This window comes from Abramis brama (genome assembly GCF_963993115.1).
Source record: "Abramis brama genome assembly, chromosome: 14".
NCBI lineage: Eukaryota > Metazoa > Chordata > Actinopteri > Cypriniformes > Leuciscidae > Abramis > Abramis brama.
In genome coordinates this window covers 32,073,137-32,097,396 of record NC_139976.1, presented here as the reverse complement: position 1 = coordinate 32,097,396, position 24,260 = coordinate 32,073,137, and the positions used below count along the sequence as shown (strand labels likewise).

General features: G+C 36.8%; 3 protein-coding genes across 4 annotated transcripts in view; 2 read left to right on the top strand and 1 right to left on the bottom strand.

Annotated features, from left to right (window-relative positions):
* Positions 1-232: 232 nt before the first annotated feature.
* On the top strand, positions 233-10,780 carry tfam (transcription factor A, mitochondrial). Its single transcript, XM_084135702.1, has 7 exons — positions 233-473; positions 794-921; positions 1,005-1,075; positions 8,229-8,378; positions 8,517-8,612; positions 9,396-9,452; positions 10,454-10,780. Exons 1-7 carry the CDS (start codon positions 391-393, stop codon positions 10,694-10,696), a joined length of 828 nt encoding a protein of 275 aa, XP_083991828.1. The 5' UTR covers positions 233-390; the 3' UTR covers positions 10,697-10,780.
* A 155-nt stretch (positions 10,781-10,935) lies between these two features.
* On the bottom strand, positions 10,936-20,874 carry LOC311096501 (DNA-directed RNA polymerase III subunit RPC4). 2 transcript variants are annotated; one of them, XM_084135698.1, is made up of 9 exons: positions 20,784-20,874; positions 20,280-20,454; positions 20,055-20,101; positions 19,529-19,677; positions 15,342-15,466; positions 15,146-15,248; positions 14,781-15,043; positions 14,260-14,412; positions 10,936-11,752 (listed from the first exon to the last, which is right to left on the bottom strand). In XM_084135698.1, the coding sequence occupies exons 1-9, from the start codon at positions 20,792-20,794 to the stop codon at positions 11,600-11,602; spliced, it is 1,179 nt and encodes a 392-aa protein (XP_083991824.1). In that variant the 5' UTR covers positions 20,795-20,874; the 3' UTR covers positions 10,936-11,599. The 2 variants fall into 2 exon arrangements, with proteins under 2 accessions (XP_083991824.1, XP_083991825.1); XM_084135699.1 differs by lacking the exon at positions 20,784-20,874 and having other exon boundaries at positions 20,258-20,368.
* An 872-nt stretch (positions 20,875-21,746) lies between these two features.
* bicc1 (BicC family RNA binding protein 1) overlaps positions 21,747-24,260 on the top strand; it is a 106,006-nt gene continuing 103,492 nt past the window's right edge. The window contains exon 1 of the mRNA XM_084135696.1: positions 21,747-22,042. Coding sequence (XP_083991822.1) covers positions 21,850-22,042 — 193 coding nt within the window. The 5' untranslated portion in view covers positions 21,747-21,849. The remainder of the gene's footprint in view (positions 22,043-24,260) is intronic.

The following is a 24,260-nucleotide window of genomic DNA, read 5'->3' as shown; positions in this document are numbered from 1 at the left end:
ATGTAGAAGGTAAAAGGCTCGTAGGAATGTTTATTCCAATGTATTTTCAAATATGATGCAAACATAAACTTTTTTTTCTAAGATTTTATTTATTTATTTATTTTAATTACAAACGGTTCCATTTCATGTCACGTTATTTTAACGTTTCGAAATACGTCGCTTTTGCTATTTTCCCAAAATGCTCATTTTGTGAAAGTAGTATTATAAACTTTTAGGTGAATAATTGTCCCATAATGCACTTCGGTCAAACTGCAGATGGAAATGGCGCCTTAACCGGAGGAGGAGGAGGAACCATAACAGCATTTTTTAGTCAGCTTTTGTGTATATTGTTCTCACCCTGCATATTAAATATCTGAATGATATTATTGTGAAGATCACAGCACGTGCACGATGGCTCCGTTCAGCTTGATGACAATCGGTGCTAATGTTTTGGTCAAGTCTTTGAGTCTGTTCTCGAGTGCATCTGTTGTGAGGTGAGCATGCTGCAAGTTTAAGGTTATTCATGCATGTCCTGCTTATTAGTTAATGTATCATATCTAATGGATTTTATTTTGGCAATATGTGCGTCAGAAACATTAAGAAATTTATAGACAGCTATGAATTCATTTTCTCACAATTTTAGACGCATTATGTTTAGTTAATGCAGGATGTAGTGACAGTATTTAACTTTTTCGTAAGTTGTAAGGAGCGTTTTGAGTTTTTTTGTAATTTTTTTTTTTTTTTTTTTTAGATAAAACCCCACTAATTTGCTATTCCATGAGTTTTGTATAATGCCATTGCTTTGCAATTGTAGGTGTTCATGTGTAGCTCCAGTGATAAGGAGTTTTAGCACCACAACTGGAGGTCCACCCAAAAGACCCCTGACAGGATACATGACATATGTGAAGGAGATGCAGCCCAGCTTCAGCAGACAGAACCCAGGTAATGTCCACTCGAGTCGCAGTGCTACCTTGCATTTCTATTTTTTTTTTTTTTTAAGATAAAGAACCATCTATTTTGCTTAGGACTGAAAAATGTGGATATTATCCGAAAGTTAGCAGAGAAGTGGAGAATGCTGACTCCAGAACAGAAGCAGGTACATTCCTGCTTCATATGTGTGTTTATGTATTTATTGCTGTTTTTTGTATGACTATTGTGTAAAATATCAGCTTATATGTGTGCAAATCCAAAATCACACATATCACATACATATTTGTAAAAAATAAAAAATAAATTATATATATATATATATATATATATATATATATATATATATATATATATATATATGTGTGTGTGTGTGTGTGTTACCGGCAAAGTGTGAAATCCCGGTATTGTATAGAATGCCTAGGCAATGTATAGAATTCCTGATGTTTTTTGCAAAAAATACATTACCTAATTCTATGCATTACCTAGGCATTCTATAGAATGCCGGATTACACACTTTGCCGGTAACATATATATAACTAGGGCTGGGTATTGACACAGAATTTATGATAGGGAACCCTGTCAGCTAATTTATTACTATTCAAAGTTAAAATGATTAAATTCAATTGATATTTACATTTAGAGATATTAAACGATACTCAAATAAAAACTGAATTGTATACAAACATTTAAATTGCACATAAGGCAGTCTTATATATAATTTTTAAGAATGTAGGCCTAACCATGTTTCCACTCCAATTTGTTATAAACATTTAAACGGTGGCTGTCATAAAAAAAAAGGCAAATCTATTCAACATACATTAAATAAGCCAGCTAACAGGATAAATAAAAATATTATGAATATGTAATATTCATATATTTATTATTGAGCATATATTTTGAAAAATTGCATCTTGAATGTTTAGTGGTTTTGTTCATGTATCAACAGAAACATAATAGACTAATATATCAATCCTGGGATCAATATCGGAATAAATCAATTATGAAATAAATCATAATTCTGAACAATTAACACTAAATCCATAACTAGATAGGTCTTGAACAGAATATAATGAAATGTTTTATAATAAGTGTAGAGAAAAAAAACAACAACATAGGAATTCACTATAGCAGGGTGTCCGCGCGGTAGTAAAAAGAATCTACCAAAATTAAGGCCCTTGAAAGGTAGTAAAAGGTAACAAACGCAATTTGACTTGGTAGTAAATTTTTCATCACCACCTCAATATATGAGTTTCCATTTTTTTGCTTAATATTTGTGTCTCCATATTTTAACTTCATCTAGCATAATTAAAAAATATATATACGGTGCTAACAACAGGACCTGATGGGCTCGACATTAACGCCCGTTTCACACATACTCCGTGTGCGGTGTGTATGCGGTGCAGGAGCAGCACGCGCTATAGTGCTTTCACATATGCTGCATTTGCAGTGCGTAACCCCTCATTTCTATGGCGTTCCGATCGGCTCTTTAATATGACTTTGCAACATGCACTCGTCTCAATGAACGTGACGTCTGCGTCTGCCGAACGTGACGTCTGCGTCTGCCGAACGTCTCGTCTGCGTCTGCCACATCACTCGTTCGTGTGCCGAACGTGACGTCTGCGTCTGCCTAACGTCTCGTCTGCGTCTGCCACATCACTCGTTCGTGTGCCGAACGTCTCGTCTGCGTCTGCCATAGTCTGCTGCAAGGGCGGTTTCCAGCACATTCCACACACTCATTCTTTATTATTTTTTCCCACTGATCTTCAGTTGTATTTTATTAGCAATTAAGTGATTTTACCTTGCCTATGTATAGCTTTTATTCCAAATAGTAAATATGAATTTACACAAATGTTCATGTTAAAATATTTGTTTACCATTGTCAACATATCCACAGATAGCCAACTTATCAAGAAATCATAAAAAGCATGTATGTAGCCTACTATTAACCACTAGGAGTCTCTTGACCAACACAAAATAACGTAGTTGTAAACATTTGGGCTGATTTAACTCATTTATAGTTAGGTATAAACGCAAATAATAATAATAATTATCATTAATATCAGGCTAGTCTAGGCTACATATTTAGAAGACGCTTTTATCCTAAAAAGGGAACAAAGCAATTCGTCAAATGTCAGTCATAATATAAGATTATCACATATAAAGTACACAAGATTTTGACGCATTTCCAAGTGTTTAATTAGTAAATGAACGGAAAAAAACCCCATTAAATTAATATGCTAACCATATATTTCTGCATTGCTTGTTCCTACACGAAAAGGACTGTTTTAAAGGTGACAATCCTTTATACGTGAAGATTATACTGTATCTTGAAGATTGTTGTATTGTATCTTCTGTTATAAAGATGAAGATTGACATTTCGTTAATTAAAAATAATAAGCATATAATATTGTAAAAAAAAAAAGAAGTTATGTTCTGTTATGCGTTTTGACTACTTTTTGTATTTTGTATACCCTAATTTTATCTCTAGGTAATGAAGTTTTTATTGCACTTATATTGTAAGATTCTCTGATGTTATTTCGTTGTTATTTATAACAATGACAAAAAATAAAGAACAAACAATATTTAGAAGACGCTTTTATCGAAAAAAGGAACAAAGCAATTCGTCATATGTCAGTCATAATATAGGTTAGACAATAATAATACAGGGTTTTATTTGATTATCACAAATAAACACAAGATTTTGACGCATATCCAATGGTTTGTTTGGAGTGGAGCGCGCACTGCGTGGCACGGAGGCGCGGGCGCGAACACTTGTATTTTCCTATCAACAGTGGAAACAACTTAAAATGCTCATAATGTATGGTCATATAGAAAATAATAATACATAATTCGCAACTACTTTTATTTGAGTAAACTCACAATAACAAGAAAACGTTTTGATTTCGTAATAGAAAACAATCAGGCGCGCTTTCATGATCTCCGTGAACTGGAGCGCGTCTCAAAAATGAACTGAAACAAAATAAAGCTTGAAATGTCCAATTTTAAACGAACAAATTCGAATCGAAAGCAAATACTGTCTGATAATCCGCATGAACGGTGCATTTCTATCTAAAGGCGCATCCGCTTTACAGCGGAGATGGAGATGTTTGCAGCCGACACTGATTTAGAAAATACTAGTTTATTAATAAAAACAATTAAAATGCCTCGCTATTTTTTCAGACACATTTATTATCATTAGCCTATAAACCACCTATAAATCAGCTCTCTGTATGGTTCCAGAGATGGCTCTTCTCATTCAGCACTGCGGGAAAATATTTTGGCCTTAGAAAACCAGTAAAATCTTTTAAAAAATCCATATTAATTTGTGAATATTTTAAATGTTTAATAAAGGGGCAAAACGTCATGAACAAAAAGTCAAATAATAGTTTACAAACTATAAAAAAAAAAAAAAGGTTTACAGTCGGGTTTTTTTCACACAGGTGACTTATATATAAAAATAGTAGCCTATTTTTCAATTCTATTCTTCTATTTAAAGGATCTACAGAAACGCGATCGAATTGTCTGTTTTCTAGTCTACCAAAGTGCTGTAGCCTAGGCCTTTTAAAACTATAAAAAATTAAAAACACAATAACAACCCCAACAATAAGCTATAAAAATGCAATAGCCTATATCAATTTTGTTTCTTCATATTTCTATCTTTGTGGGGGCATTTGGCCCTCAAAATGTGGGTTAAACAACACACACACACACACACACACACACACACACACACACACACACACACATAATATCCTATATATAAATCACAGACGCAGACGTCACGTTATAAGACAGACGCAAGTGTCACGTTCATTGAGACGAGTGCATGTTGCACAGTCATATTAAAGAACCGATCGCAACCGCTGGCACACTGCACTGAGCCATGTTGAGTAGAGTGTTAAATACGTGTTAAATACGTGTTAGAGAAAAAAATAATTAATAACTTCACTGCCACACGTGAATGACGCGTGACGTCTGACCCGACACTTCACTGCCACGCGTGATTTACGTGACGTCAGCGTGACGTCTGCGTCACGTCTGCGTCTTAAAATGAATGGAATAAATAGCAGAAAGAAAAAAAAAATAAGACGTTGAGTGAGACGTTCATTGAGACGAGTGCATGTAGCAAAGTCATATTAAAGAGCCGATCGGAACGCCATACATTTCCACCGCACACATCTGCGGCGCATTACGGCTGCGACACGGCTACCGGAGCTGATCGCGCCCATTATAATCAATGCTTGTGTTTACACCGGCCGCGACGCGGCGCGTTTCAGAAGCTTCCAAGAAGCGTCTCTCCGCGCCGCTTCGCTAAATATAGGCGCCTAGTCTATTTTTGACGGACGCGCGTCCAAGTCGCACCGGAAATACAAAATAAAAGTAAAAAAACATTGTCAAATTCAAAAGAAACACCCTGTGCAAACTCCCAAACGTATTACACACCAATATCCTTGGTAGAAACCATAGACTGTATGGTAGAAACCCAAAAATCAAGAAAAACCACGTCGGACAGGCAAATCACGTGGTCTCGCTCTGCTTCTGAAATGCTCCTGGTGTGAGTTGGCACCTCGTGAAGGACGGAATAAAACCTTGTCACAGACGTAATGCACCGCAGACGTGTGCAGTGTAAATGAAGGGTAATTGATCCGCTGCTGTAGGCTACCACAAATACATACTCACTATTTGTATTTCAAATCCAGAAGTTATCAGCAACTTTTATTTAAAAAAAAAAAATTTGTCAGCATTGCGATTCTCTTTGTACACATACACTCATTAATAGACGTATTCACGTTTAAACACAATTTAAACAACATATTATTAAATGCATTATTTCTTTATAATTATATTAAGTTATATTAAGTTGCTCAAGCAAGTGGTAAAATATGTTACCATGTACTTATATTAAAATCGCATAGCCTACATTTTAAATTAAAACTTAAAATTGACAAAAACAGCAGACTTATACCCTTTTTTGCATAATTTAAATCTTTATACAATAAATCTTGCATGTCGCAAATAACTTGTTTTTGCACCTCCACAAATGAGACGAGTGTTGCCTTGTTGAAGTAAATTGTATTTTCCCTTGATTTACCCCGGTCTTAACGTCTCAGCATTGCGATTCTCTTTACACATATAGCCTACACTCTTTAATAGACGTATACACGTTTAAACACAATTTAAACAGCGTCAGCCTATTATTCAATGCATTACTTATATTAAGTTGCTCAATTAAGTGGTCAAATATTTAACCATGTAGGCCTACTTATTTTAAATCGCAAACATTTTAAATTAAAACTTAAAATTGACAAAAACAGCCGACTCTCATGCCTTTTAAATTTTAATACAATAAATCTTGCATGTCGCAAATAACTTGTTTTTCCACCTCCACAAATAAGACGAGTGTTGTTAATTATGTCGCCTTGTTGAGGTAAATTGTAGTTTTCCTTGCTTTACCCCAAAGTAGTATTTAATTAAATACATTTATGGTGAGATTACTACATTTTATTTAATTAATCGCATTGGTGAAATTACTACATTTTCAGGTCAATCTGTGTTCATTTTGACCACGAAACATGCGCTGTCACTTTAATTCAGCGTCTGCAGCACAGCAAAAATAGACTCGGTGCGGAAACGATCGCTGCACTGCTGTATACGCACCGCAACTGGAACGGATCGACGGACTGCAACCGCGTGCAGTGTGAAAGGTCTAACCTGTTAACATGGGTACGGAAAAAAATACGCACTGCAAACGGAGTATGTGTGAAACGGGCGAAACGCTTGTCCGGGACAAGTGGATTTTTTGAAGGGACAAGTAAAAGAGAATTGTACTTGCCCGACCGGACAAGTAGCCTGATTAAACGTCAATAACAAAAAAACAACAAAAAACTAGGGAATCACTAAAATGAGAGAATGATTCTGATTGTATTATATTTATTGTAAGTTGCGATCGATAGTGGATAAGTATTACTGACGGTAACGTTAACAAGGTTGCGCTGTTGAGGCTCGCGCAGCCTCTCGAGGAGAAATCCAAACAAATGTAAACTCAGTTTAAACTAGCCGTTAACAACATACTGCCAGTGGCAAAATTCAAAATGTGTTTTAATATTTTTAACATATGATGATACAGTTTAGCAACCTCACACGACGAGTGCTGGTTTCTTGAGTACCATCACGACTAAAAATGTGACATTGCTTTTGATACAACAGTTCAATAAACAGTTCAAATTAAGTCACTTACATTTTAGACACAATGTTGTCTGTTTTTGTTCTGTTTCAGCCGCGAAAATAGTTCCAAACAAAGATCACAGCAGAACCGTAACGTATCTCACAGCAACACTTAACCATGTTTCATTACTGAATGATTCAGCGTTTTGAACGAATTGGCTGAGTCAAAGATTCAATGACCCATTCATAAACATGTCTCATTCTTGAATGAATCATTGTTTGAATGAATCATTTGAATGAATGACTCAATGACTCGCTCATTAAGACGGTTGCCTGCCGCCTCCTACTGGCGGTTTACTTTCATGTTTAAAAGTATCGTTCTTTCCAACGTTTCTTATTTGTATATTCAAAAATATTTAAAACGATCTCATATTCATAACATTATTTAATGCAGTTGTAAATTTTTCTTATTAGGCTATTCTAATTTAATCTATTGATAAAATTTAAAACTAAAGATGAAGCATACATTTAATAAGAGGGGCCCTTTAAAGGTGCAGATATGACAGATTTACTTGTCCAAAGGACAAGCACATGAAAAGGCTTAATGTCGAGCCCTGAGTGAGTCGGAGTTGATAGCAATAACAAAGTGCCAAGGTTATTATTCACCTTATTAGGGCTAAGGGCTATGGTTAGGATAACTCAAGGCCTAGGGTTAAGATAAGGACAACTGAAACTCAACTCGACACTACAAAAAAAAAACATAATTGACAATGACAATACTTAATGATCACAATTAAACACTAGTGTTCCTAATATGTATGATGGGTGTGACAGTGTCACACTTATACCTTATAGTAAGTAGTAAGTGGTGCTTTGCATACCCCGCCCACACCCCCAAAAAAGGGCTGCTGCTTGATGTCGTGTTGGTAGTAAAAAATATTGTGGACGTGGTAAAAAAGGTAGTAAAAGGTAGTAAATTCATCTCTATGATTCCTGCATATACCCTGCTATAGGCTCATTTTAAATATCTGGGCCTTTTTGTCATTTTTGCCTTTAATTGTGGATCTTAACGTTTTATCATCCAACATTTTCTTTAGTTAATGGTGTTGTAAAATTCCTCATTCAGCCACTAATTTGAACTGTCACATGTACAGCCATTTCAGGATTCATCTTTGGCATCCAGGGAGCAGTATAAGCTTGCTTTGAAGACGTACAAAGCTCAACTCACTCCTGCACAGACTGCAGCTATTGCAGAGGAAAAACGACAAAGAGTGGCCAAAAGAAAAGCAACTAGGAAAAAGAAGGCGAGTGTTGACCTCCGTCACGTAACCACTACACTAAACCATCAATGAGAATCTTTACAATGACTAAAGATTATTTTATTCCCCTTTATACTATATTCATCCTTGGTTTGTTTTGTATAACTTTAACTTTAACTGTAGGAGCTGAATAGTCTTGGCAAGCCCAAACGCCCCAGGAGCGCCTTCAACATCTTCATGGCGGAGCACTTCGAGGAAGCAAAAGGAACTACTATGCAGGTGAAGATGAACTTTAGTTTCTAACTTTAGTTAATCTAAAATTGAACATACATTACCATTGGGCTCTGTAGGATTTTTAAATATTTTCTTTTATACTCACCAAGGCTGCATTTATTTGATCAAATATACAGTAAAAACAGTACTATTGTGAAATATTACTACAATTTTAAATAACTGTTGTCTATTTGAATATATTTTAAAATGTAATGTATTCTTGTGATGCAAAACTAAATTTACTCCAGTCTTCAGTGTCACATGATCCTTCAGAAATCATTCTGGTATGCTGATTTGCTGCTCAAGAAACATTTCTGATTATTTTAAATGTTGAAAACAGTAATATTTTTTTTGTGAAAACATTTTTCAGGACACTTTATTAATAGAACGTTCAAAAGAATGGTATTTATTTAAATATTTTGTAACAACATAAATGTCTTTATTTTTGATTAGTTTAATTTGTCCTTGCTGAATAAGTGTAAATTTATTTAAAACAAATCTTACCGACTCTGAATTTTCAAACTGTAGTATATTTTGTATAAATCATTTTATTCACTTATTTTTGCAAGGGACCTAATATATTTATTTTTGGAGACCGGATATTGAATCTTAGCACCAAGTTTAGCTGTTTGCATTTAGCTTATTGATATATATTTGAGGTTAATAACAAACTTGATATTACAGACCATTAAAACCTAAAACATATTTCCATAATATACCATTTAAGTATTTCATACAGTATTTCATATTGGTTGCAACAATTGTGTTGAATGTCATTTTTCCTTCCAGACGAAGCTGAAGTCGCTGAGAGACGATTGGATGCGATTCAACATCACACAGAAACAAGTGAGTTGTACCTAAATTGAGCACATTTTATTTCAAAAGTGACGCACAATACAGCTGTTCCATAATCTAGTGAGTCTGCATAGGCTACTGCCATTTAAGGCAACTCATAAAAGTGTCTGATTTGAAACACTACATAAGCAGCATTATATAAATAGCACTGCTCATGTAAAGCATACAAAAGACTCGACTTAAAGGGTTAGTTCACCCAAAAATTTATTCTGTCAGTAATTACTCACCCTCATGTTGTTCCAACCCCGTAAGACTTTCGTTCATCTTCGTAACACAAATTAAGATATTTTTGATTAAATCTGAGAGCTGTGTCACTCCTCCATAGGCCTCTATGGGATCGAAACTTGTCGGCCCAGAAAAGACATCGTTAAAATAGTCCAAATATAGTGACTACAGTGGCTCAACCACAAGTTTATCAAGCGACGAGAATACTTTTTGTGCGCAAAAACAAAAATAACGACTTTATTCAACTATTCATTTTCTTCTGTGTGGGCCAGAGTGAATTCACGCACAGAAGAACACACAGAAGAAAATGAATAGTTGAATAAAGCCGTTATTTTTGTTTGTTTTTTGCGCACAAAAAGTATTCTCGTCACTTGATAAACTTATGGTTGAGCCAGTGTAGTCACTTGGACTACAAGTTTCTGGGCCGGCAAGTTTCGATACAGGTGTCTCGAAATGTCCTGTTCACACTGCAACTTACAGTAGCATCTTGAATACTGTCTGTATGAATGTGCAAAGGGAGTCAATCAACCAGTAACCATAGCAACAGTGACTAAAGTGATGTCAAAGATTGCAACGTCCATAAAACTGAAAAATCGTATCACTTTTGATACAAGAGTCCAATCGAACCACGAATCCATGTGACATCTGTTCCGTTCACAACGTAAATGTATTAAGGACTCAAATACAGGACTGACAACCATATTCTGCTGATGTGTGAACGTGGCCTATGGCTTTCTTAATGTGACTTAACTGCTTCGTTTTTTTAGATGTACACACAGCTGGCAGAGGATGACAAAGTCCGTTACAAGAACGAAATAAAATCGTGGGAGGAGCACATGATTGAGATTGGAAGGGAAGACCTTGTTCGGAGAAAAGAGAGGAGATCCATCAAATCAAAAGCCAACGCAGACAAAAAGAAGAAATCCAAAGTAACAGTGATAAAGGCAAAAGCGCCAAAAAAGAAGGCTGAAGCAGCTGTGAAAAAGACTGTAAAGAGTACTAAGAAGTGAGACTATGTAGCCTATGACTCTGGTAGACAGAGTGTGTTGTACAAAGGCCAGTTCCTCCTCAATAAAAGCCTGAGCTTTCCGTTATTAGAGCTGCATTTATATAGTGTTAAAAGCGTGAAGGCTGTGACTGACTACTTTCTATATTGCTTTCTTTTCTTGCCATAAACTGTAATACTGACATCAGTTTTCATTTGCTTCTCAGAATGAGTTTGCATATCATGCTTTGAAAGAGGACACCATGTTTTGTATGTCTTTACTTGCAAAATAAACATTCACATTTTATATAAAAGCAACAGAAGGTATTTACAATAGAATACTATACAATTTCATGAAACCTTTTAAAACGTCATTATAAGTGTGCTTTCTAATGTTAAATGGAATAGTTCACCCCAAAGTGATAACAGTCATTTACTTGATGTCACATTCCCAACCGGTATCCGTTTTATTCTGTCCAAAGGCCCATTCACACCAAGAACGATAACTAAATAAGCGTCTACAACAACGAATTATTAAGTTCTGTTTATTACAAACATACTTTTTTGTCATCTGCCACTTTAAATGCTAGAGTTTTTTAAAGTAGGATGGATTCTATATATCTTTATCATTACAGTTCATGGTGTGAACAGGCCTCAAAACAAATTCAGATATTTTAAAGAATGTTTAAGCTGCCCTTTTCCATTCCATTCCCCCAAAATCTGTTTAATGACAAGAAGCATGCGTAAATAATGACAACAATTTAGGTGAACATGCCTTTTAAATAAAAATCAAGTGGCCTCAGAATTAGGCTGAATATTAGCTTATAATAATTGTCAGTACTTTGTAAGGACACAAAACCTCACATTTAAAACTTTTACATTTAAAAACAGTTATTTACATTATTTTAAATATTCTTGTGGGATAAAATCAGGACTTTGACGCCGAGCAGAGATCAGATGGCAATTTGGTTTCTTGCAGTAAAGTCTCAAAATCAGGTGAACACACCAGCTTGTGTGTGATGTTTCCTAGCACAGTCATGTCCCCGGTGAGGCCCTCTGACAGCCGCACACAAACAAGTTGCTGCAGATACAAACATCATATCCCATGAATCATCTTTCATGTAAATGAGATCAGTCATACAGTCCTTCAGTAAATAAAATCCAGTTGATCCAGTTGAGTTCAATATCAGCTTGGCAATCCAGAATGCTACACTGGGGACAACAATTGTTGGACACATACACTGCGTCCGAAATCAAATACTTCCCTACTATAAGGCATGCGAAAAACAGCACGCCAACAGAGTAGTAAGTTCGAAAATATAGGCCCTTTCCCAAATGGTACATTTCATATGCACTTTCGGTCTTGTGGACTTACAACGGCTGCCGCATGCGCGTGTCCGTTAAGTCAGTGAGACCGTAGGGTGTCACATTTGTCATTTTAGGTTTCAGAAGGGTGCTCGCGAGTGCCCCCTTTGCGGTCGATATGCACACTTTTGCAGAGCCCGCACTGATGCCAGTCAAAGTGGCGTTATGTCACAAAACTGCGGACTCATAGGAAGACCGCGAGTGCTTAGGGTGCCATTTGGGACAGGGCCATAGTATTCAAAAAAAAGTCGCCAGATGACCTACTACTTTCAGCGAGATTCTGAAGTGCACATTCGATGGACACTTTATTATCCCATTGAGGCCATGGGAAAGGATTTATGAATGGCAGTGAAGCGACACAATTGACGCTGGTAGGTCACATGATGATGAACATGGCGGATGTAGTACATCCAGATTACATTCATAGGCCCCGTCCCAAATGGCACCCTAAGCACTCGTGGTCTTCCTACGAGTCCGCACTTTCGTGACGTAATGCCGCTTTGACTATCGGGAAGAAGTCTGCTGCTGAGCATTAGTGCAAAAAGTGCGCATCGAGGGCGCATATCGACCGCAGAGGGGGCGCTCGCGAGCACCCTTCTGAGGCTTAAAATGACAAATGGGACACCCTTCGGTCTCACGGATTTAACGGACACGTGCACGCGGCAGCCATTGTAAGTCCACAAGACTGAAAGTGCATATGAAGTGTGCCATTTGGGACAGGGCCATAGTATATCACACAGCACGTGAGTACTGAACTAAGTTTTCTTTCACGTCTTATTGTGCTTAAATGTTAAAAAGAATGTTGTTAAGATTGTGGATCGTGATCCTGTCTGAAAAAGAATTTGTGATAATATTTTTTGCCATATCACCCACCCCTAACCAAAAGTATTGACCATTTTCCAGGGTTCCTGCAGGTCTATAAAAAGTCTTAAATCCCATTAGATCAAATTTAAAGCCATAAAAAGTCTAAAATATTTTAAATGGTGTAAGAACAGTCTTAATTATATTTTGAAGAGGTCTTAAATTTGAGGACAAAAAAACAGGAATTGCAATATGTAATGATTATTCTTCAAAAGGCTTTGATTTAAACGTACAGTATGGCATTTTTCGCCACTAGGGGTCGCTAACCTATTTACAATAACAAAGGCGTAGATTGATGACGCAACATTTGCTAAGAATTATGGATCTTGTCGTCAACGTCAAGCCGACTGATCTAATAATGTTTATGGATGACTGAATACATCAATGCTTTTATCATGACTGTGATATAAAGCAGTTCGGGATTGCTAAGAGACAGCTATCAGCTCCACACACGACGTGAGTCCCGCAGATATAAAAGGAATATGGACATTTCATTCTACCGAACTACATGCAGAATTACTACTCACAGGTCAGTTTATTAGACAAATTAAACGTGTGAGGTAACGCAGCGCTGTTTCACTTGGTCTAACATTACACTAGCACACTAAACTGCATTTGAATGTGTTGAAATGTATGTGTTAGTTTGTCTGTATGAGACTAGCAGTAAACTAGATCAACATTAGAATAACATACTGATCATATTCTGACATTTTATCATTGTTGAACTATAAAACATTGATTAGTTTTATGTAAATGTGCTCACCTGTTTAATAAAGTACATGTAGGAGCGGTCGAAGTCTCGGACGTGGAGCTCTCGTTTATATACTGTCTATGGGAGCTCTAGGCATCTCGAAAACACCGCGCTGATATTGATTCTCGTTTTAGTTCTCCTTTTTTATCCAAAGTCTGCTTGCCATGGTCCATGTTTGAACGAAACAACAACAGCGTGCAAACAGACATTGCGAACTACAAAGTTGTCCGCGTCAGTCGCTTTGGTTACTATCAGAGGGCTCTGGTTCATAGCTCTGGTTGCCATGGCAGTACGAGCGGAAACCAGAGACAACGCGGATATGACGCCATTGACTGCGACAAAACGGAAATAAAGAAACGTGACGTTTCTCAAATTAAATTACAAATTTCTCCTGGTTTGAAAGTTGTTGGAAACAGGCGGGATAATGTAAGTACACAACTAAAAAAAATATATAACATAGATATAGTGATTTTTGCTATTTTTAAAGCAAAAAAGTTACATATTGTGCCTTTAATTAAATAAATATGAGCGAGTCCCAACTGATTTTATCTATCAATCTTTACTAGATTATTTTGCTACACTGCAACTAAAATGACAATGTACTAACTTACCTGTAGGAAAGAGAAGGCCGCTCCCTCTGATACATCTAATGTAACATTTCCCATGACCAGTTGTACTTTACCAGACTTTCTAATTTGCAGTTTTCCAATCAGACCCTCAGAGAAGTCAGACAGCAAAGGTACAGCGGCTTTATCAGGCTGATCCTGAAAAATTATATCATCATAGCATTAAAATGGGACACTGAAGATAATATTAAATGCTTGAAATTTAATTTGCCTTCAAGGGATGATTTCATGAGGAATCAAACTCTTTTATGAGTGTGCTATGAAATCATAATAATATACAGAAATCAAAACCTGGTGAAAAAAAAGATCAGTATTGAGAGTAACACATTACAAGTAACATGCATTATGTGGAAAAAAAAGAAAAGAAAGAGAGTGTATACTGAAGCTGAGCTGCAAAAGAATATCGTTAAAAAAAGGTCAAAACTGTTTTGGAAAACCATGAAAAGTTATGGAAAAGAAAAAAAAACTGACTCCTTCAAGTGGCATAATATGAAACGAGAACTTACCAGAGTTTTAATTTGTGATGAGCGCTTGTCTTCAGTTTTGTCATCCTTTTTGGTTTTCTCTGGGCTTGAGGTTTTAGGTTGACCAGGTATGGTATCAGGAAGTTGAATAAACAGTAGTTCTTCCTGATCTGAAACACTTAGCTGCTGGAAAAGTTCTCCAACCGTTGGTTGTTGCGGGAATGCAGATGTTTCCCTCAATGGCAGCGGGTATTTCTGCTCAGCTCTGGGTGATTTCAGTACATTATCAGATGCTCTCTCTTTAACTGCAAACATGTCTTGGATTCAGTTCTTTACTGTAAGTAGCATGAAAACAATTTAACTGGCAATAAAACATAAAATTACTGCTAGCATAAACTGTAACTTACATGAACTAGCTGCCTCTGTTGACAAAAATGAGCATGACTGATGGAGTGGAAGTCTGATTGGTCTTTGCTTAGGATCATTTTTTAATCCAGGATCATCCAAAAACTGCACAATTAAACCAGAAAAAAACATTAATGTACTATTGATTACCTTTCAAGACCTTTCAAGATGATAAAGGGTCATTGTGACTTGGCTTACATCATCTCGTTGGAGTTTTTGTAAAATTTCATTATCATCATCCGCGGTATTGTTCTTTTCCTTTTTAATGCATTTTGTGACCAGTGCAGGATCACAGCCATCCAGGTTAGAGCTGCACCAATTACCTGCAAGATCAGACATTTGAAATTTGATTTGGTATTTAATATTCATTTTACCACTACGAGGCTGTGGGGGAGTGTAATAAGAACAAATACACTCATTACAAGCATAGACAATAAAACAATATAACAAAGTTACAAATAAAGTCTAAATGTAATATTCAGGTACAGACATGTAATAATTCAGCCTAAACGTAAAATAGTGTATTTAAATAATAATGTATAAATTAAATATAGATGAATCTTTGTTTAAGCTGCGTTTTGTTGTTTGATTAACATTAATGACATAAACAGCAGCAGGTATTTATAGGTTGCTGTCACTTTAAGGCCGAATGCACGGATCCAATGTGACGATACACAGCAGATTTCTTTCTCAACTGTTTACGTTCACTGAAGACATAACCAACTGCCAACCAGCATGATCCAGTGCCCTTGCACACTTTGACCATTTTGAAGTGAGCACTCTGCGCAGCTCAGCTTGAATAGGACAAGAATTGTATGCAGCTTGTAAATACCACACTTCAACATCATTTTCCAGACTAGGTTCAGTACTGGGAAGTGGTAAGAGATAAACAGTCTGCGGTCACATTCTCACGGCCTGGCTTATACCCGAAGGTCATAGGTAAATGCCATCAGCCTAGCTGACCATCTGGCTATGCGCATACCTGCTCTGCCTTGGCTCTTAGATGACAGGAGAGTGGTCAGTGAGCTATGATCAGTCCGCAGTGTGAAGTGTAGGTCCTCCATCTCTCTGTGGCCCACACACATACTAATGTTTCTATTTCTACCGTGGAACATTTCAAATGCAAATGCCACTGTTCTTTCTTAACAAACACCAGGCATTCAAACGTAAGATAACATGACAGCGTTTATTCTGTTAGTTTGCTTGCTCTGAGGCACAAGTAATTTGTGATAAATGAAAAAAGAGCCATATGGATTAAAGCTTTTATGCGATATTCCAATTTTGCGCACAAGTTAAATTCACAGCTTTGGATGGAAACATACTTCATGGCAAGGTGGCTCTCTCCTCTCTCCACCTATATCTGGTGTGTGGTGAGCGCACTGGCGCCGTTGTACTGTGGCTGCCGTCGCATCATCCAAGTGGATGCTGCACACTGGTGGTGGTTGAGGAGAGATCCCCTGATATGATTGTAAAGCGCTTTGGGTGTACAGTAGTACATATGAAAGCGCTATATAAATGCCCGATTCTATTCTATTCTATTCTATTCAAGGAATGAAAAACTTAATTTTATGATGGATAATTAAAAAAAAAAAAAAAAAAAAAAACATGGGAGAAACCAGGCAACACCAGGAGGCCAGTTCTCCTCTGGCTCTACAGTCCAGATATAATGTCATTGTGTGATTTAAGGGCCCTTTCACACCTGAAAGTCCGCACCAAGGTCCGAACCAAAGTTCATGTTTTGATACATTGTATACATTTGGTTAGTTTTGGTTTGGTTTCACATTGCAATTATGCGAGCGCACTAAAAAACTTTTCATGACGTACTTGCGTCCTGTCGTCAACATCTACATGGATGCATCTTGACATTGATTGGTTTGTAAACGGACGTGCGTCTGACGTCAGCGTGTTGTCAATTCGACGGGTAACTTTGACAAGAATGAATGAACAGACGCATATTATCGTTGCCACTATACTGTTATTATTACGGCATTACTCCCTCCAGCACCAACTATACTCGACGCTAGTTCAAATTCGCCAAATGAACGTCCTCGTTGTGCAAACATTTTATCATCGCCGGCAGGACGCAGGACAAATGTGTGCGTGTGTGTGTGTGCGCGCGCGCGAATCAGCTGGAAGAAACTCTGTGGGCAGGATCTGACAGATCTGCACATAAATATTCTTCTTCAGTTGTTTATGCTACGCGGGAACCACCGGAACTTCCTGTAAATGGTCCGAAAGTCCGAACCATACAGAAAATGCTTTCACACTAGAAACGAACCAAACCTTTGAACAGTTTGATCCGGACCGAGACCACCTCTTTTCGTCGGACCAAATTTCGTCTGTTTGGTTCGGACCAGGGGCGGACTGGCCATCGGGAGCACCGGGACATTTCCCGGTGGCCTGACGGTCGTTCTGGCCTGCCGGCTGCCGCTGTGCAGACCATCAGCCTGGCATGTGATAGGCTGGTGTGCAACTACGAATGCAGACGCAGCAAGCTGCTGCAAAATCCCAGCCATGTTCGCCAGTAAGGGAACAGGTCGGTCAAGATTACATTTACATTATATTTATAATAATTTGGCATTGGGGTGTGCGATATGACGATTTTTGATCGTGGACGATTAAAATGTCTCCATGATCTGCTTTTGAAGAAATATCGTAGAATCGTGGTGCATTCTATCAGTTGCTGTTCTGGCGCCTCTGTCCCAACATCCTGAACAACGCGACGTACACGCTGCGGAACGGGACACTGCAGTTTACAAAAGTTCATAATTTGCATGTGCTTTAATGCCTTGTCGGTTAAACATTTAATTCGCGTGCTGATGCGCTGTTCTAACGTGTGCGTTTCTCAGCGCGTACATGTGAAGTTCACATGCACTAAAAGCCTGTCTACCAGCGCCTGGATACTGGACAAAGTTATCCTTTGAGTCTTATTGTGCTAATACTGTCAAATACACACAAGGTTTACATAAACAAAGTCGGTTATGTCTAAAGTGAACGCAAACTTGAGAAAATTTAGAGAAAATCTGCTTGTCAAATGCGTGTATAATAGACGCGTCGCGCGCAACTCTTAAAGAGACAGTAGTAATAGTAAACACGATGCCGCTTCTCCTTAAAGGGATAGTTCACCCCAAAATAAAAATTCTCTCATTATTTACGCACTCTAATGTTATTCCAAACCTGTATTAATTTCCTTTTAATATTTTCTAATATTTTTCTAATATTAATATTTTGAAGAATGTGGCTATCCAAACAGTAGCTGGTCCCCATTGACTTCCATAGGAGAAAAATATACTATGGAAGTCACTGGGGTACATCAACTGTTTGGTTACCCACATTCTTCCAAATAACTTTTATTTTCAACAAAAGAAAGAAACTTATTCGAGTTTAAAACAACTTGAGAGAGTAACTTATGACAAATAGCATTTTTAGGAGAACTATCCCTTTAATGTTAAAAAACAACAAAATGCAAAGAGAAAATCACTCACTGCTCCTGACTGATAATTTTTAATAGTAGCTTTAATAAGTATCAATGTATAATTTATACAGTGAAGTCTATGTTTTGTTTTATTTTCATATTTGTTATTTTTGTTATTTTAATTACTTTCTTCAATGCTACTGTTAAATACACCTACTGTAGCTGAAAACATAAAGCAAATGTTTATTTAATTTGTATATTAAGTTGTGTATGAGTAATGTGTATCTTTGATCTTAATATTTAATAACAAAGAAAATGACAAAAAAATATCTTCGCCCCTGTCTGCTATTCTTTTTTATTTTATATTTTGTTACCTAAGGCTTTGTTTTTAAAATATGGACATTAGTTTGGCTGTAATGCTCAGTCACAAAATAGTAAAACCAACATTAAAAAAAGAATCGTGATAAAATCGTGAATCGTGATTTTTCTGAAAAAAATTGTGATATTATATTTTTGCCATATCGCCCACCCCTTTTGAGCACTGAAAATACATAAAATGTAAATATTTCAACATGTGAATGTGTCTCTTATTATCTCTTTTAAAAAGCCAATTTTCTATTTGTCATTGGTTTGGTAGTATAAATGGTGTATTCCTAGTGAGTTTTTAAGGGTTATTTTTTTATTCATTTATATTGCATCTGGTAGTCTACCTGTTACATTAATAGGGTTAGCCTACAAGTTTATCAGTCCAGTAGATTACATGAATAGGGTGGTGGTGACTGCAGCAGCAGAGGTGGCCTGGCAGTGGAGTCAAATTCCCGGCCTGAATTATTGTCCCAGTCCGCCACTGGTTCGGACCGTGGTCCGGGGGAGGTTTCACACCTGTAATTTTGATTCGGACCAAACTGAAAAGTCCGAAAGTCCGGACCAAACAAGGTAGGTGTGAAAGGGCCCTAAAAGTGTGCTTTACCTGGTTTCCTGTAGGTGTCTGCAGGACCCTGCTCAAAAATAGAGTGAGACTGAATAGTCTGAGGTTTTTCTCGTCGCTGTCTCTCTCTTTGCCTGTCTTCCCTCTCTCTTCTCGCTCTCTTTGGTGCAGTGCGAGTCTCCTCATGTAACCTCCAGAAAACAAGAGTTCACATTGACAACGGTTTACATGACAGAACCACCTGTCATTTACTTTCAAACAGAGTTGCAGATGTGTCAATGCTTTGAAGTTAATCTCTGTTAGTTAAATGAAAACAGGGTTATAATAATTATGAAGTTTCAATGAACTGATTGAAAACTCTGATTCAACTGTGTTTGCATCATTACCTTAAAAATGTTAACAGAAGTCAGTACAGTATATATATATTGTATATATGCATACTAGGGGTGTAACAATATCGATGCACTGATGATATGTATCGATAGTTTACAGCCGTAGTTACAAGATGTCTGCCTCCCAACTATAAAACATAAGTACTACAAATAAAGTTAATGTTGAAAATACTTACTCATCTTTAGTTTTGCGAACAGAGTGAACATTTGGTACAAAGGTTTTCTGTGGGGGGGGAATACTCAGTGAGTCAAGAAGTGTAAAGTTTCTAGATATGAGCATTCTTTTAATGTTGAACTGAACATGCTGTATCTATTGATGCAATATATTTTGCATTAAAAAAAACTGAGAGTAGCACAAAAACCACAATTGATACTGAACCATTGACATTAGAGGGTGGGACCTTTTTATATCCACCCAGGGTCAGATCTCTGGAGCGCAAAGAGGTCAGTCTGCCTGGCGGAGGGGGATTCAGTGGTATTCGGGATGGCAGTCCTCTACCCACAGAAAATGATGCTCTGAAAGCAGCAGATGAGCTCCCCTCTCCATCCCTACCCCCATCTCCCTGTTCAGACATCCTGCCACAACCCAGAAACACTTACTGGAAACATCATGCCTAAACATTTGTATTTGGCATCATACACGATTACTCAGACTGATAAAATGATACAGAGAGCGTCAGACGGTAATGGGCGTTATATAAAACAAACGCTCATGTAAACACAGCTGCTGCGCGCTCACTGACAATACACTTAAAGACGCGAGCGCCTCCATTTTGATAGCAAACTAAGCTAACAACACAAAGTCGTTAATACCACGTAATATAATTTGCATTGCCAGATTTGGAATAAAGAAAGGAATGCGGCTTCCTTGAGTACATCTAAGTGAAAATAAAGACAATACGTACTTGAAATTCATATCTTTAAAATTCGTCCAGCTGAAAGCTAACTACATCCTTGCAGAAGCATAATGGGTCACGTGATCCGGATTCAGAAAGTAAATATAGGCATCAAGTCACAAAAGACTATATTATTATATTATATACTGTTATTTTATGATATTATTGAATTATTTATTTTAATGTAAAATGTATTTATAGTCTAAACTTATCTCAGGTCTTTTATGGTGTTACAATTGTCTTATTATTAAACTGTAAAATAATTATATTTTATAAATAGTGTTTATAATAAACTTACTGTATTATTTCTATTCTATTATAATAGACTCTATTGTTTATATACCGTGGTTATTTTATTTACATTACATTATTGAATAAATAATTAATATTAATTCATTTATACATGTAAAATGTTTAGTCAATATTTATTTCATATGGTCTTAAATGCTGTCATAGTTGTCTTATTAAAATATAAACTGTATTTTACAACTTCTGTTTACTATATTATAATATTTATATTATTTTTAACGTCCCCAGTGTTAATAATAATAAAATACAAACATAAAGATAACAATATGATTTATTTCGTTTTTATTTTTTTTATTTTTTTATTATTAAGACACTATTTTAAATTGTTTTCTGTCTGTTCATTTGTTTTGGACAGTTGCCCATATATATATATATATATATATATATATATATATATATATATATATATATATATATATATATGTAGGTCTATATTATATTAAAGTTAATGTTTGTAAACACTGTATGTGTCTCAAAACGTGAACTGCTTCCCCAGACAGCATTTTGGGCACACGTGTAGCATTTTGGGGCATCATGGGTTGAGTTGAGCTGACTCTGAACCGGCTCGCAACATTTTACCCACACAGACCCCCTTCTGGCTCATATTGAACAAAGGGCGGCGCTCAACTTTTGCCTTCCCTCACTTTATACTCCTCCGGTCAGTGTAACTCACACAGAGCCCGTGGCCGCGATGACTGGCGCTCACTCTCCGCGGGAATAATCTGATCTGACGGCTGCGGAGAGTCAGCGGTGCTCTGTGAAAGTCATGGCCGCTCAGTGTGAACCCTTAAGCGGATACTTACAGCAGTCTGATCCGGGCTCCAACAGCGAGCGCAGCACTGATTCCCCTCTGCCCGTGTCTGAGGATGACTCCAGCGGACCCACAGCACCTCCGGACCCCGAGTGGACCGAGGAGAGGTTTCGAGTGGACCGGAAAAAACTGGAGATCATGTTATTAGGTAAAACTCTTGTGTCCATGACAACAATCACCAATTTTTAAAGAGTTTGGAAGAAATAAACACTCTGCAAAGTTTACTACTCAGAAGAAGGCATCATTGCTGTTAATAATTGTCTTGTTTAACTGAACAAACACTTACAAATAGTAATGCAAAATCTAATGCATTGACTCCAGCATCTGCAGAGCTGAGCCGGTTATTTTCCTCTTCTCCTTTGTTCATCTCCTGTGTATAATTCTCGCTTCCATGACGATTTTGTTTTCAGAAACATAAGTTTAAATATAGCTAGTTTAATGAAAGAGAGTCCATGCCCAGACTTTAAAAAGCCAGTTGACTAGTGAGGCTCCATCGGTCAGTTTTCAATTGCAGAGAGCTTCCAATTGTTTCAAAGAAAGTTTGTAGTATTAACTATATTTGAAAACATAATAACATATAAACTATGTCTTTAATGCGTATTCAAAGGATTGATGCTTCATATTATTATTTGTTTAGTTTTTCTTGTTTCTTAATGCCTGGAATTAATTTAACTACCTTTTCCCACTTCATTGTTGAATATTGTTGGGGTACATATATATATATATATATATATACATATATATATATATACATATATATATATATATATAGGCTATATATTTCTTCTGATAGGCATTCTGAATATTTAGGTCAGTTTAGTGTAAAACCCCTATTTTTATGTAGGTACTGCTGAGAGGACTAAGATAATATAAATATAGGATAAAAATCTAGTAGCCTATTAACTGTGTGCGCAGTGAACAACTCAACCAATAGGGGGCAGTGTTAAAGCATCTTTGCCTTTGACATTAGATTTAATTGTTTCCCCAATTTGTCAAAGTAATTGTGAAGTGGAAATGTGGTTAACTGCTTCATAAAAGTCAAGGATGAAATTAAATGTAATTTTTGGACAATGAATTGTCATTTTTTGGCTTACGATTCAAACAGCATGTGGCTTTTTTTCAGATGATAGGCTGAAAAACAGTAGAATCCAGAACTGAGAAAAAGTAAAAATGGTATTGGCATTAGTAGAGTCGCAAAACATTCATGAATGCCACTTTTTCCATTAATCTCTTACTGTTTAATTTTTCAATTGATGGATGAATCAAGCAGTTTATAAAAATGGTCAGGGGCTTCTCATCCACGGCTCTGTAAGGATGGTAAAATGCTCTGATGGTCTCTGTAATGCTTTGTCCATGTCGGGTCATGCTTTCCATGTTGTTTAATGGTTCTTCTGAGTGAGTTCAGAAAGGGACATCATCATCATCCTACACACGCAGAGTCTCTAGGTTCAGTTCACCACAGCAATCCTTCCTGCTGAGGTCATTCAGCATCTCCTCACAGGATTTTACAGTGTATTTGATCAACCTGCTTGCTGCACCCAAAAATGAAAATTCAGTCATTAATTACTCAACCTCATGTCATTCCAAACCCGTAAGACTTTGATTCATCTTCGGAAAACAAATGAAGTCTTTGTCCCTGACCCTCCGTTGACAGCTGTAATTGCTTCAAAAAGTTCATAAAGAGATCGTAAAACTAATCCATATGAATTGAGTTGGTTTTAGTCGGAAGAGACTCGATCGCTTTATATGATGAGCGGATTGAATACAGGCTTTCATTTTTGGGTGAACTAACCCTTTAAAGATTAGGATTCTTCTAGAAGATGCACAGAGAAGCTCATGTAAATTATGAGACTTATTTGCCAAACTAAATGATTGGAACTTAGCATTACTCAATTAGATAATATATATCATAAAACTAAAGTTCAAACATTAAGTGACCTTGTGTTATCCAAAACAATTCTATTGCAATCCATAGAAGTAGAAAGCACTTTTATTGTGAGAAATTTTTTTAATTGACTTCCTAGCATGTCAGATTATCTCACACTTTGTCAATGGATTGGCAGCTGTTACAAGATATAGTGCCATTTCGTTGAAGAAGGACGCAAAGGTTGTTAATCGAGTTCCAAGTTCAACCTTCATGTTTAAAATCTGTGAACTGCTCATCTATGCATGTTTTCAGAAATGTTAGCATCACAGGTGTGCGCTCCAAAAGCACTTACTCCATCAGATATAATGAGCAGTTAAGCAACATTCAAGAATGCTTTTATGAATCTTATTATGCCTCTTGGATGGGAAGAACCATTAATCATTTCATTTTATAACTATTTTAGCTGGCTCAAGTGGACGAAATACACTGTCAAACTGGA

Coding starts and splice junctions, on each gene's coding strand:
- tfam (XM_084135702.1), top strand. CDS start 391: ATGGCTCCGTTCAGCTTGATGACAATCGGTGCTAATGTTTTGGTCAAG. Junction 474..793: donor TCGAGTGCATCTGTTGTGAG/GTGAGCATGCTG, acceptor TTGCAATTGTAG/GTGTTCATGTGTAGCTCCAG. Junction 9,453..10,453: donor TCAACATCACACAGAAACAA/GTGAGTTGTACC, acceptor TCGTTTTTTTAG/ATGTACACACAGCTGGCAGA.
- LOC311096501 (XM_084135698.1), bottom strand. Junction 20,102..20,279: donor CCCTGGGTGGATATAAAAAG/GTCCCACCCTCT, acceptor CCCCCCCCACAG/AAAACCTTTGTACCAAATGT. Junction 19,678..20,054: donor GTTCGCAAAACTAAAGATGA/GTAAGTATTTTC, acceptor TGTTTTCTGGAG/GTTACATGAGGAGACTCGCA.